This window comes from Pelobates fuscus, chromosome 5, assembly GCF_036172605.1.
Source record: "Pelobates fuscus isolate aPelFus1 chromosome 5, aPelFus1.pri, whole genome shotgun sequence".
Taxonomy (NCBI): domain Eukaryota; kingdom Metazoa; phylum Chordata; class Amphibia; order Anura; family Pelobatidae; genus Pelobates; species Pelobates fuscus.
The window spans coordinates 380,526,293-380,540,126 of record NC_086321.1 but is presented as its reverse complement, the minus strand read 5'-3'; the positions used below and the strand labels follow the sequence as shown (position 1 = coordinate 380,540,126).

Here is a 13,834-nt window from a genome sequence, read left to right as displayed (position 1 = left end):
GGTATGTAGAGAGGGATCTCTTAAAGGACTTTAAGCTTAGGGAAGATTTTAATTTGTGCGGGAGGTCGTTCCACAAATGCGGTGCTCTGTAGGAGAAGGAGGATTGGGCTGCTTTCTTTTTGTATTGAGGTAGACTAAATAAAGTGTTGGTACTGGATCGGAGGTTATAGGAAGTGGGAACAGCCGGGGAAAGCATTGCGTTCAGGTAGGGTGGGAGTTTCCCAGAAAAGCTCTTAAACACAAGGCTGGAAAGATGAAGGGTGCGTCTGGATTCCAGCGACAGTCAGTTTAGTTCTTTTAGCTGTCTGTACTTGAGTTGGCTTAAATGCTGTGATCATGTTCATATTCGACTAGATTTTTTTTTTTCCCCTCTCTCTATATAAGCGATACCATTACTGGGAAAATATTCTATAAATAGGGTTCATTATAATTTAATTTATAGCTGTCATTCTAATCCCACTGATCGCTGTGTATGTGGCAGTGCACACTGCGTGTTGTTACACGGCACCAGGTTACATGTAGTTTATACAGACGTGTATTATCCAGTATGTTGTACGGACATGTAAAGGTTAAGTCTTCCTCGGATCTATATACAAGCAGCATGGCCAAACTATATGTAGGTGAGATCTTCTATAAATACATACACTGTCTCACACATTCCCTTATGGAAAGGTGAATTACCGACTTATATCAGCGTCTTTACCCTAATAATGTCTGTAAGATTGTTATACATTTATGTTAGGAATTCAAAGTGAATTTTAGTATTTAGTCTGAAACAGCCACATTGGACAAATTCTCCAGGTCCACAATGATTATCAACTATTTGGACCTAAAACTTGAAATTCAGTTAGCATTCCCGGCAATTCACACTCTAGTGAATACCCTGTAAATATAAAATCCTAATTATAAGACTGAAATTGTTGGTTTTTGGTTTTCCCACATGGCATTTTTCTTATTAATTATATTTATACACATATATGTAATTCATTGTTAAACTTGCCTTGAATGGAAAATTAATATAGTCTAATATTAAAAAGTATTCTTCTTGTTTTCAAATACCAGCATTTTGTTTATTGAAGCTCAATTCAATTTAGGACCACCCTCTCTGTGTACGTCCGCATCCTCTAACCCCACTGTACAAGCGACGACACAAGGGGAATAAAATCCCTGTAAAGCTTTACTGTGAGTGCCAACGTTTCCTTTAGGGTTTTAAACTAGATTAAGGTTTAATAGAACACGCCTATGTGCATTCTTCTTGATGACCCAATTTACAAGAGAAAATGGCTTGTTTTGTGTTACTTCATTACATAGTCAGAATGCTGGATTAGTTACCTGTACTCTTCACCATTCTTTACCAATCCTGTGATTGGTTCCTATAGCCAAACGGGGAGTGTGAACTGTTATTACATTATTATAATTACATTAATTAAATAGAACGATAGCCCAACTGCCAGTTTAGTTCCCTTTTGCAAAATTACAACAGATAATAAATAATTACAGACTTCAAGCCTGTAAATAGTACCCAATCCCTGATGTGTTCTACAAATTCCCAAAGACCAGCCTGGTGAAATATTCACATGAGGGACAGATATGTACACCACTGAGGATACTTGGTATTTTACGAGAAAGTAAAGCAATCGCACAGCATACTCTTCATCACCTCAATAAACCGTATCAGTGTGATTACTATATAAATAACAGTGTAAATCTCCCACCAGCACTTATTGTTCTCTGGTACACAATATGTTGCATTGATTGTGGTTGTCAATCAAGACAATTTCAAGACGTTAATTTCCGTGTCATGTCATGCAAAATTGCCGAACAATCGCATGACTGCCGAGGCTGGCACTGCCAGTCTCCCTTGATGCAGATACGTCGAGGCACGTATCGGGACACTGGACATTTTGCAGATTTAAACAGCCGCTTCTTTGTCTCAGCCGATCTTGACTTGATACAAGCCTCAAATTCATGTCCTCTGATTGTACGCTTACTGCCTCAGTTCCTCATATACAGTTTGATAACGCCCGCTTTGTGCAGATTCTGCCACACTTCCATCTCTTTACGGAAACTGTGATTTGCGTAGAAAACAATCTTTTTATATTTGGCATCGTAGTAATGATCTGAGAACTTAGCGTAGTTTGGTGTCATGAATCCATAAGCGTTAACCTAAGAGAGAAGGACAGTAGGTGGTTTGGTAAATATGTCTGCAGCGTACGACACTCTATATTTAACAAAAAAGGCGATTTTTTTTTTCTTTCTTCACAGACATTTTTATTTTAACATTTCGATTTTCTCACCACTGATATAAATAAATAAATATATAGTCAAACAAGAAATTACAGAAAATCCAAAGGAGGAAAAATGCTAAAAGCAGCCTTTTCTAATTAAAAAAAGAGTCTTTAGTTTAGTAAAATATTCCCGTACAGTTAGATGTGTTATAGTAATCCTGTCATATCGGAGTTTTTATAGAGATAGAATATATATATTTTTTTTTTTAAAACTGCCTTAATAGTGCATTGACTTTTCACTCAAATTTGGTTTGAGGCAAAACAAGGTAAAACTTAACTCCTAAAAAACGTATTCTTAAAAGCTAAAAGTAAACTAAAAAGTTCTCTTAAATGTTAAGATCCGTAGGAACCAAAACTCACAGACCAAACACAAAAGGTAGACTTTCTGTATACCGGTCCTTCGTGTGCCGGCAAACGATGAACAGAGTCAAAGAAAAAAAGCCGTGGTCAAAGGGATACAGAGATCAGGATAAAAGATACACAAGCTGGGGTCAAAGGAGTACAGAAGACAGGAATAACGATAAATCAAACATAGGATAATAACCAGAAATGATAACTACACTAAAACGCTATTGGACTAACAAGAACCACAACAGGGCAGCAAGGAGTGGGAGAGGTGAGTTAATATAGGCAGGTCTTAACTCCTATTGGTCCGCGTTCTCCAAGTTGACCCTTAGCTGCCATCTTCTCTCTGAGCATGCTCTTCAGCTCGTGACTTCATCTGCCTGGAGCCGTGATAGTACTGTACTCTCACGGAAGCCTCAGCAGATCGGTGTCTGAATCCCTCAGCTGTCATAACAGCTGCTGGGATTGGACAAAAGACAGCAGAGCTTCACCTTTGTCAATCTTTCTCAACCTTAGAGTTACCAGGAGACAAAGACGTCCTACTTTGTCTTATGGTATCTTTAGATTTAGGAGCAGTATTTCATAAAGATTGTACCAATGCGTTTCACCACTTCCTTGCAAAAAAATGTCAAGGTCATGTGACAAAAATGACTGAAGCCCCCAAAGCCATGTCCCTTTCTAGGACATGGACCCTGCACTTTTCTTGTTGGCTTGCTTGTAGTAGACAGGGTCACACTTTGTTCCGATGTGATGCGGGAAGGTGATGGTACGAGCTTTGGAAGGTTTCCCCTGTGTATAAGCTTACAGTAGTGCTGTATCGCTGTGTATCGCTACTTTCATTTTGCAGAGCAGCTACACTCCATAAATAGCTAGTGGATGGGGATTTATGGGATAATAGTAGACCTTCACAGACCAGAGATGAGATGTTTTTCCTGGTTATGGAGAAAGCTGTCTGTAGCTGCATGCAACCTCTCATTTGTTCATAGTCTGTATAATGCCTTAAAACTAGAGGGGGGGGAGAGGGACATTTTACAATAGTTTCCCTTTAACTTGATGAGATGTTCCTAACGGACCAAGCAGGCCTTCTGTTTAAACTCTATTTTTTCCAGGCAGTAACCTTAATCAGCCACTAGAGAGCAGCGCACACATTACATGTTATTTTCCTTTCGTCCTCTTATAATGAACGCAATGACCGTTGGCCCTTCTCATCGAATGAGTAAACATTTCAACAAAAAGCATTTTTATCAAAAAGTTCTTCAGTAAATCTTACCGTACTGACCTTTTACCAAAACACCAAGGCAGTGATTGTAGAAGGATTTACTTTCTGTGTCAGTTAATTTGCTGCCAATTATCGTTTGTATCAATATGACAGCATTGTTTTATATTGTGTAATATTTGTTTTATTGTGTTTTTATCGATGATACGCTGGCTACTTTGTTTGCACACTCCAGTGTTATAAATTGGAGCATAGTGCAGCCAAGGGCAGACATTCAAGTCTTAAGTTATTTAATGGCTGGAGCCAAGCATGCGCGGGTGCTTTCATGCCAGTGCAGCTGCCACCATTGCACGAGCAATTCTCGTTCATTTCGTTCTCCGTATGGCACAAGCACACCCTCTGCTACATCGAGAGGGGACCAGGATCCGCGGATCATTCTTATTCTAATTAAAGAGTTAGAGTCTGAGGGTTGGCTGGAAGTGTTACCCACTATGGAATGTTCCTCTGGTGTTGCTAAAGGGGGCACTAGGAAGGGGTAAAAAATAAGCATGGCCGCCATATCCTTGGGGTAGGAGGTGTACATTTCACAGTCAGACCATAACAGGACATAGAATATTTCTTACTTCATCACAAGTATGGACAGCCGCAAGCAGCATGGCGGCTCCTGTGGACGGACGATATATATTCCGAAACGTAGTCTTTAAAATTGGAGACCAGAGAAACCTGCGAAAAGTAAACAACGTTTACAAAGAGAATCACGATGACGCAGACAGACATTGATTCTAATTCTGTGTATAGGAAGGTTGTTACCATAACCACTATCTGGAGAGGGTGGGATAATGGGGGGCCCCAGGCTGCTTACGTGCTGTCTGAGAGAGGGGGAATGGGGCCCCAGGCTGCTTACGTGCTGTCTGAGAGAGGGGGAATGGGGGCCCCAGGCTCCTAACCTGCATTCTGAGAGTGAATAAGAGGCCCAGGCTGTGTATCTGATGTATGAGAGGGAGGGAAGGAGGGGCCCCAGGCTGCTTACCTGCTGTCTGAGAGGGGAAGAATGGGGAGGCCCAGGTTGCTTACCTGCTGTCTAAGAGGTAGGGAATGGGAGGTCCCAGGCTGCTTACCTGCTGTCTGAGAGGGAGGGATTGGGAGGTCCCAGGCTGCTTACCTGCTGTTTGAGAGGGAGGGAATGGGGAGGCCCAGACCCTGCTGTCTGAGAGGGAGGCAAGGAGGGGCCCCAGGTTGCTTACCTGCTGTCTAAGTGGGAGGGAATGGGAGGTCCCAGGCTGCTTACCTGCTGTCTGAGAGGGAGGGAATTGTGAGGCCCAGACCGTGCTGTCTGAGAGGGAGGGAAGGAGGGGCCCCAGGTTGCTTACCTGCTGTCTGAGAGGGAGGGAATAGGGAGGCCCAGGTTGCTTACCTGCTTTCTGAGAGGGGGAGAATGGGGAGGCCCAGGTTGCTTACCTGCTGTCTGAGAGGGAGGGAATGGGGAGGCCCAGGCTGCTTACCTGCTGTCTGAGAGGGAGGGAATGGGGAGGGCCAGGCTGCTTACCTGCTGTCTAAGTGGGAGGGAATGGGAGGTCCCAGGCTGCTTACCTGCTGTCTGAGAGGGAGGGAATTGGGAGGCCAAGACCCCGCTGTCTGAGAGGGAGGGAAGGAGGGGCCCCAGGTTGCTTACCTGCTGCCTGAGAGGGAGGGAATAGGGAGGCCCAGGTTGCTTACCTGCTTTCTGAGAGGGGGAGAATGGGGAGGCCCAGGTTGCTTACCTGCTTTCTGAGAGGGAGGGAATGGGGAGGGCCAGGCTGCTTACCTGCTGTCTGAGAGGGAGGGAATGGGGAGGCCCAGGCTGCTTACCTGCTGTCTGAGAGGGAGGGAATGGGGGGCGCAGACCCTGCTGTCTGAGAGGGGGAGAATGGGGGGGGGGGGACATGCTGTGTACCCTGTTGTCTTATGGCATATCTGCACTTAGTGGACTCCTCAGGTATTGGCACAAAGGATGATTGTGAGAGCTGCTTGATTACTACACCCTCATCTCTGAGACCCCCAAAGTACAAAATCCACTTCAGAGCCCTGCCTCTGCACCCTAATGGTAACCTTTCTTGGGTTATCTTTACTGTTCCTGGAAATAGAATTTGCACAAGGTTAAAATATCCCCTCACCTGTTTCTCAAATAACGCATGAAGTCTGGGTGCAGGATCTTAAAATGTTCTGTGGTTAAATTTTGACCAAAGTAGCGGGCTGGGCTGCAGGTAGAAGGAAGGTTGGATAAGTTAAGAATTGTGACACTCTGGACATAGCAAGCACTGCTTATATTATAACCCTCTCCAGCTTGATCCATGCCTAATAACTCCTGGGAAATGTTCTAATTTTAAGCAAGTTGCTGGAAATTCAGCAGGCGGACACTGTGTAGACTGCTATGCTTAATTAAGAGGGCACCGCGGGAAAGTGCAAAACACAACCTACATTCTGGACTTGTCTTTGCCCCGGTCAATGGTGCTGTTTGTAAGAGCAGCTCGAACAAGCAGATAATCTCGATCATGGTCCGGTAAAAGGAGGAATCGCGTTTCCTGCAGAGAGAAGAGGAGAATTCAGGCGTTTGACTTCGATAAGTTTATAAGCTTCAAACTGTCTGTGCATTATGAGGGTTTCCCGGACAATCTGAATACCTCTGAACGCGGCACTTGTTTGAATCCTTGCCTTCCATAAGCAGTTAATGAATTCATCAGCGTGTTTGTTGAGAAAAAGAAGAATGATGTCCGGTTTCCAACATCCTTTTCAAATCCCTTTGTTATGGCGCCATTAACCCTATAAAAAAATTATGTGAAAAAATAAATCCATGCATTAATAAAGTGGCACAGTCAAAAGTAGTTCAATTTGTAGAACACTTATAGCAAATTCTTACCGGAAAATGTAGTCATGTGCGTCGATCTCTTTCCCCATGCCAGATCCATTCATTATACCACCGTTTCCTAGAACAGCACAACGCACACACGGGTGACGTCCCTTCCAGTTGTCAAAGAGGTAACCGCCATTCGAAGCATTTAGTAGGTTTAAAGTCTCGTTCACAACTAGATGGAATAACACCCAACATGAAAAGGCAAGACTTAATAAGTATTTAACACAAACAACAATTATATTTGAATGTATTTCAAGGGGGGTCTGCCCATTCCCAGCTCAATGTCCAACTATTTCAAATCATTAATGGAACACTCTAGTGCTCAGTACACAAACACGTGCCATTAACGCTGGAGTCTTATTATAACTAATAGTTGCTAGCTTTAAATAGTTTAAATATAGCTGTCATTCAGTTTAGCCACTGAATAATCTTTGGCAGTGGGAGGAACTAAATTAAAATGATGTTTCAATTGACAAGGTAATATACCCAAACTGCTCAAAAATGTTTTTACATTGAATAGAGGGACAGTGCTAGGTGACTCCAGGCAAGATAACCAATTCAAAGACATGGAATGATTATAGTGCCTACAGTGTCCCATAATAGAGACGTACTGGGGACCGTGCTAGGTGACTCCAGGCAAGATAACCAATTCAAAGACATGGAATGATTATAGTGCCTACAGTGTCCCAAAGTAGAGACGTACTGGGGACAGTGCTAGGTGACTCCAGGCAAGATAGCCAATGCAAAGACATGGAATGATTATAGTGCCTACAGTGTCCCATAGTAGAGACGTACTGGGGACCGTGCTAGGTGACTCCAGGCAAGATAGCCAATTCAAAGACATGGAATGATTATAGTGCCTACAGTGTCCCATAATAGAGACGTACTGGGGACCGTGCTAGGTGACTCCAGGCAAGATAACCAATTCAAAGACATGGAATGATTATAGTGCCTACAGTGTCCCATAGTAGAGACGTACTGGGGACAGTGCCAGGTGACTCCAGGCAAGATAACCAATTCAAAGACATGGAATGATTATAGTGCCTACAGTGTCCCATAGTAGAGACGTACTGGGGACAGTGCCAGGTGACTCCAGGCAATATAACCAATTTTATCACATGACAGGAGGCTTCGTATTTTGCATAACTTTCTTTACTTTATGCCTCCAGCAGCACAAGTCAATCAGAAAACTTTAAACCAATCAGTAACCAGCATCACATCCATATATAAAGCCCTGACAGTCACATGATTTCCTCTTTCTTTGCTGCTTCCAGCCAAGGCACAGGTCAGAGTATTAGCTCTCTACTGTCTTTATCTACATGTAATACTATTTGTCTTCTGGCCCCTTTAAATCATTTTGGGGCATTGTACATTTACTTTTCCACTGTCACCCCTTTCATCTGCCTCCCCTTTTCTCCCTTTACCTTATCCATCCTCCTCCCTGGACTGTTAGGTGTATTTTGTCATACTGCCTGCTTTCTCCCCTACTGGGGTCTGTTACTGTTTGACTGCTTGCCTGTTGGTCTCTCGCGGTCCGCGGCATTTTGCCGCGATCGCGCTGGACCGCCAGGTTTCAACAATAGTATCAGGGTACTGAAGGGTAGGAGGGGGGGCTAGAGGGGGTGCCGTCCGATACCGTCGGTCCGCGATCGCGACCCGCGATCGCGGACTGCGCGGCTAATTTGCGCGCGAACGGCGGCCATCTTGGATCTCGCGATACCGCGAGATCCTCGACGGCCATCTTAATTTCGCCAGTTCGTGATTCCCACGAACTGGCACAAAATTATCAATATCCAAATGTTTTTACACCAATAAATGGAAGATTTCATTATGTGGGATTCATATGCTACATGTCATATATCTAATCACAGTCCTGGGCTGGAGACACTGCACTGTGGGTCTGTATACTACCAAACACCAAGTCAGCAGGATAACTCCCATCAGGCTCAGGCTACATTGCAACAAATTGGATATGTGCCATTAAAGAATTACATGAATAAATTGGTCCTACCCACAGGACACCTAACCTAGTTTTAAAGGTAAAGTGTAAATATTCCTGATGTTGTCGGAAATAAAAGTTTTGCCACATAATATAAAGGTGTAAAAACTAAACACACTTCTCAATGCAGTTAATCCCTGCAACTCTGTGTTAAAGGGCCACTGCAGGTAACTTACCATTAGGACTGGATTGCACCAAACCAGGAACAACTCCCATCAGGCTAAGCACACTCCTCACTGCAGTTAACCCCTACAACTCTGTGCTAAAGGGCCACTGCAGGTAACTTACCATTGGGATTGTATTACACCAATCCAGGAACTACTCCCATCAGGCTCAGGCTGCACTGCCCAATTAGATGAACACTCACAGAAGGCTATGATGGTTGGTACAAAGCACTGAAGAACTACCCAGAAATCATTTCAAACAAACAAACAACAACTAAATCTGGCATTATCCGAAGTGACAATTTTGTTTTACAAAGGGTGACCACCACGCCCAATCAGGGGCTTATAACGAAGTACGCACAATCCGCAATGGCGAAATTTCCACAAAATTCCATACACAAGGGTGACTCCTTACAAAAGCGTACTGAGGTCTTCGATACCTCACATTACCGGGCTTACGTCCCGACCATTACCGGGCTCCGTCCCGACCATTACCGGGCTCCGTCCCGACCATTACCGGGCTCCGTCCCGACCATTACCGGGCTCCGTCCCGACCATTACCGGGCTCCGTCCCAACATTAAAGACCGTTCACCCCGGTCGATAAGAGGGTTTACCCCTCTTCAGACCACTAGTCAAACTCCTAGTGGTACTGATTACATGGTACCTGGGTGCCCCCCAGTTGTACGTGGAAGCCACTGTGTAAACACATACGCACTGACGTATACTTTGTCTCCCCACAGACGGAGAAAAATCATACTACCATTGTGTCAGACACTCCACAAGACCCTCATCAGGGGATGAGGAACCATTATCTCCATCGTCCTTAGAAATCATAGACGAATGGAGGGCAGAGGACTCTCCCTCAGAGGAGGAGGTCTGGCAAGACATACCTCAGGAAGTCAGAGAACCCAACCAAGACCCGGAAGGGCTAAGGACAGATAGATATTGGGGTCTAACCCCCACACCCTAGGACGGGCTGATAACCACGGAGTACGATCTGTTACTGTATGCCAGATCGGAACACAATGGGCACATGTATGTCGACAGCACCAAGAAAGGAGAGCTCACGGTGCTGCCAAAGCTCCACAGGACTATACCCAATAAGGGTGACCCCTTGGATAATTTGGAGTCTACCGTACCTCCCCATATGGGCTTACGTCCCGACATTCCTGACCGTTCAGCCCGGTCTTATTGAGGGCAACCCCCTCCTCAGACCACTCCAGGAAATCTCTAAAGTGGTACTGATGGAAACAGTTCTGGGTGAACCCCAGCGGCATGTGGAGACCCACTAGTGGCAATAAGTGTATTACCGTACCTGACACCTGTCTCGGTACCCCACAGACCGGAAGAGGGTCCCAACAGGCCATAAGAGACATACATACAGGGGTGACCCCCTACGCCGGGTGACCCCAGGATAGTCTTACACCGGCGCTAGTGGCATAGGTACGAAGGGGTGATCACCGCGCCCTGGTCTAGGGCTTCTACCTTCAGAGTATGCTCTGGCATTACATGCACAGACCAGGGCACACTACATGCATGTGTTCCGACACTCTATATTCCAATTGGAGGACCCATACGCCCTTCCCTTAACCGAGAAGGAGAACTCACTATACCGCCAAACTCCACAACTCTAGGACATATAAGGATGAACCATTAGATTATACATAGGGAGACTTTCACGTCTCCCATACCAGAGTACATCCAGGTCCTACGGAGGGTGTCCTCATTCTCAGACCACTACCCAGATCCTGCGAAAGTGGTACCGATTAATCGAAATGCTGGGTGACCCCGGTTATACACAGAGACACACTGAGGGTCAATAAGCGTACTGTTGTACAATCCTGACTCCACAGACCAAAAGGGTGTGAACCAACAGGTTGGATTTCCCTCAATTCACCGAACAAATTTCCAGGTGAGGATTAAGCCGCCAGGGCAGCTCCGGAGGAAGAAGCCCTCTCCAAGAGGCTGGCTAACAAGTCGGGCACCTTACCACCTAAGCACCATGGGAAGGGCCCAACGCGACTTCCCCTAAGGGGAAAGAGAACACCCCGACTTAGCGGTACCGTCTCTCAGAACGTCCTACACATCGAACATCTCAGACCCCTTCATCAGGGGACGAGGACTCCATTCTTCCCTTTCTCTGGAGATCATAAGAGAACGGAGAGTCTCCATCGGAAGAGGAAAAGGGACAGAACCCGCCTGGCAAGAAAAGTTTTTCTTTTGGCACACTGGAAAACCTCGGTTGACTCGCGTACCACCAGACACCCAGGATCATCCGAAAAGGGTTTCTGCCGAAGCACCGGGCACACCTTGCAAACCTCCGGCTTCGAGGAAAGAAGTACGAAACAAGCTCAGGATGGAATGCCCATGTCATCTAGGAACGAACAAGATAGTCCTCAACAGGGATCTCGGTGTCACTACAGGGATATCTATGCCCCGATCAGACCGAGGTCCACGTAAAGTAGTAAAGAAGAAGACAGGAAACTCTCATCGTCATCAACATAGGCCAACCCAATGGTTTTGGGGACGTACCGACATCTCAAGAAGGAAGGTATACATCTATTAGGAGACCTACTCCTCAAAAAGGTTCTTTGCAAGGTTAGATTTGAAAGGACACTTACCTACTGGCTCACATAGTACCTCGAGAAGTTTTGGAAGCTGGTCAGGACGAAATGAAGAGCAAAGGGTATCCGCTGTAACACTGGCTGACCCTTTGCAAACCCAAGTCCTAACTGCGGAGACAAACAAGATTTGTTGTCACAGCTCCTGGAATTGTTGGGATTCATAGTGAACGGAGCGGAGTCGATTCGATTCCAGTTCCGAGTAACTATGTACCTCTACTTCGGAATAGATTCCACATTGGACGGATTGCACCTTCCCCACATCAGCGATAACGACCTTCGTAAGGAAATTAGACGGATATGACGGAAAGGCTCCATAGTACCTTGACTACTTCCCAGGACCACTTCACTGACGGGCCAGACATCGGCTGAAAGCTCACTGCATGAGATCCGGGCACACCTACGAAATTGGGATCAGAACGGCAAGGACTTCGATAGTACTCGTTACAGAGGTAAAGGAGCTAAGCGGGACTTCTAGAATGATTGTCTTTAATTGGGATCATCCTCTGCTTCTTCAGTTTTAACTTGCCTCCGGGCAGATTGAAGGGAGAACATCATCAATTGTTAACGCAGGAGCGGCTAGAGTTGGTGGATTGGTGTCTTCCAAGGGAGACTGGTATGTCAGGGGACTATCGCAACCAACTAGAGTCATGGGACTCATGGACAACAGGTATTCCCCGAAATGATTTATCCACATGGAACACTTGGAAGTCACTGGGGTATGGAAAGGGACTACGATCCTTTTATTACCCCTATCTACCTCGATATTGAATCTTGCTCATAATTTCCACGACGGGCCAATCGGAACGATCCGATCGCTCCATTAACGGGATATGTTCCGTTACTTCGACAGCGCATAGTACGATTCACGACACTCCGGTCGATCAAGAACCTTTGATAGACCGTTTTTTCCGCGGGGTAGCATACGGTCCAAAACCATGAGTTAAAGTATCACTGTTGTGAGACTTTGATTGGGTTTTTTTCGGAACTAGTCAGATAACACGAACCTATCCCTCCGTCAACCGTCAGTCATAATCACATTATGTTGGATTTTCGTCGGATATCAGATATTCTGGAGTTCGACGTATATGGTTTTTCGGTATCACCTGAAGGAAGGACCTCTACGGTGTCTCGTAGAACTAAATCCTTTTCGCATCCGTGTTTTACCCTGTTCCCGGCGTTTTTTTCCCAGTCTTTGTGCAGTTATAGCGGTGTTTGGTTATATGGAGATCCCGACAACACTTAGATTGACACATTCAGACATCGGTAGGGTTTATAACAACCATACAAGCCAGTTACCATGAACACTCCGTCTAGATGGGTTCACTGGTTGTCATCGTTAACGGGGGAGGAGACGTGCTTTAGGTACTCATTCGGTACGAGACACGGCTGCTTCTCAGGCCTTCACGAGGGGCCTCTATATTTTTTTTCAGGCGGCGAATTGGACACGGCGAGACAACTTCCGTATATTTATTTCGTCAACCACACACGCATCCTTTCGATCATACCACAGCTTTAAAAATGCAAAATACGAAGCCTCCTGTCATGTGATAAAATTGTAGATTATGCTAACGTACTGTACCTATAATCTTAATTTTAATAATGACAGGAGGCGAGTATTTTCCCTCCCTGTTTCCCTCCCTATACTCTGGGAAATTCTAATTTTTCTGGTTATCATTTTCAGTCTAATTGTAAGATGTTGGATATTTCAATATATTTATGGGATGCTTATATGGTTGACGGGTGTTACAGCCGTGGCGATTATTAAAGTAAACCATGGTTGTTTAATGTTGCAATGTTTTAACGTAATATAGATATAGATGCATATAGTACTGTTTTTTTTTTTTTAATGTGGACATCAGTTGGGTTCCATCACCTTTCACGTATTTCTGTTCTTTTCAGAGTAACCATCATAAAGATAAAGCTCAAGATAAAGCTGGAAGGTTTTTTTCAAGTCCTGTTCCAAATTATGTTCTACACGTTACTCAAGACTGTTATTTGAATTCCCTGACGTTATAATGGACTGTTTTCGCATCAAAGAAAGAGGAAATCATGTGACTGTCAGGGCTTTATATATGGATGTGATGCTGGTTACTGATTGGTTTAAAGTTTTCTGATTGACTTGTGCTGCTGGAGGCATAAAGTAAAGAAAGTTATGCAAAATACTCGCCTCCTGTCATTATTAAAATTAAGATTATAGGTACACTACGTTAGCATAATCTACAATTCAAAGACATGGAATGATTATAGTGCCTACAGTGTCCCATAGTAGAGACGTACTGGGGACAGTGCCAGGTGACTCCAGCCAAG

The 13,834-nt window shown here is 44.9% G+C and overlaps 1 protein-coding gene across 1 annotated transcript in view; it reads right to left on the bottom strand.

Annotated features, from left to right (window-relative positions):
• Positions 1-369: 369 nt before the first annotated feature.
• LOC134611954 (alpha-N-acetylgalactosaminide alpha-2,6-sialyltransferase 1-like) overlaps positions 370-13,834 on the bottom strand; it is a 96,531-nt gene continuing 83,066 nt past the window's right edge. The window contains exons 4-10 of the mRNA XM_063456315.1: positions 6,746-6,911; positions 6,510-6,648; positions 6,307-6,410; positions 6,003-6,086; positions 4,473-4,572; positions 972-2,166; positions 370-911 (exon numbers count right to left, since the gene is read on the bottom strand). Of these exons, the coding sequence (XP_063312385.1) occupies positions 1,996-2,166; positions 4,473-4,572; positions 6,003-6,086; positions 6,307-6,410; positions 6,510-6,648; positions 6,746-6,911 (764 nt within the window). The 3' untranslated portion in view covers positions 370-911; positions 972-1,995. The remainder of the gene's footprint in view (positions 912-971; positions 2,167-4,472; positions 4,573-6,002; positions 6,087-6,306; positions 6,411-6,509; positions 6,649-6,745; positions 6,912-13,834) is intronic.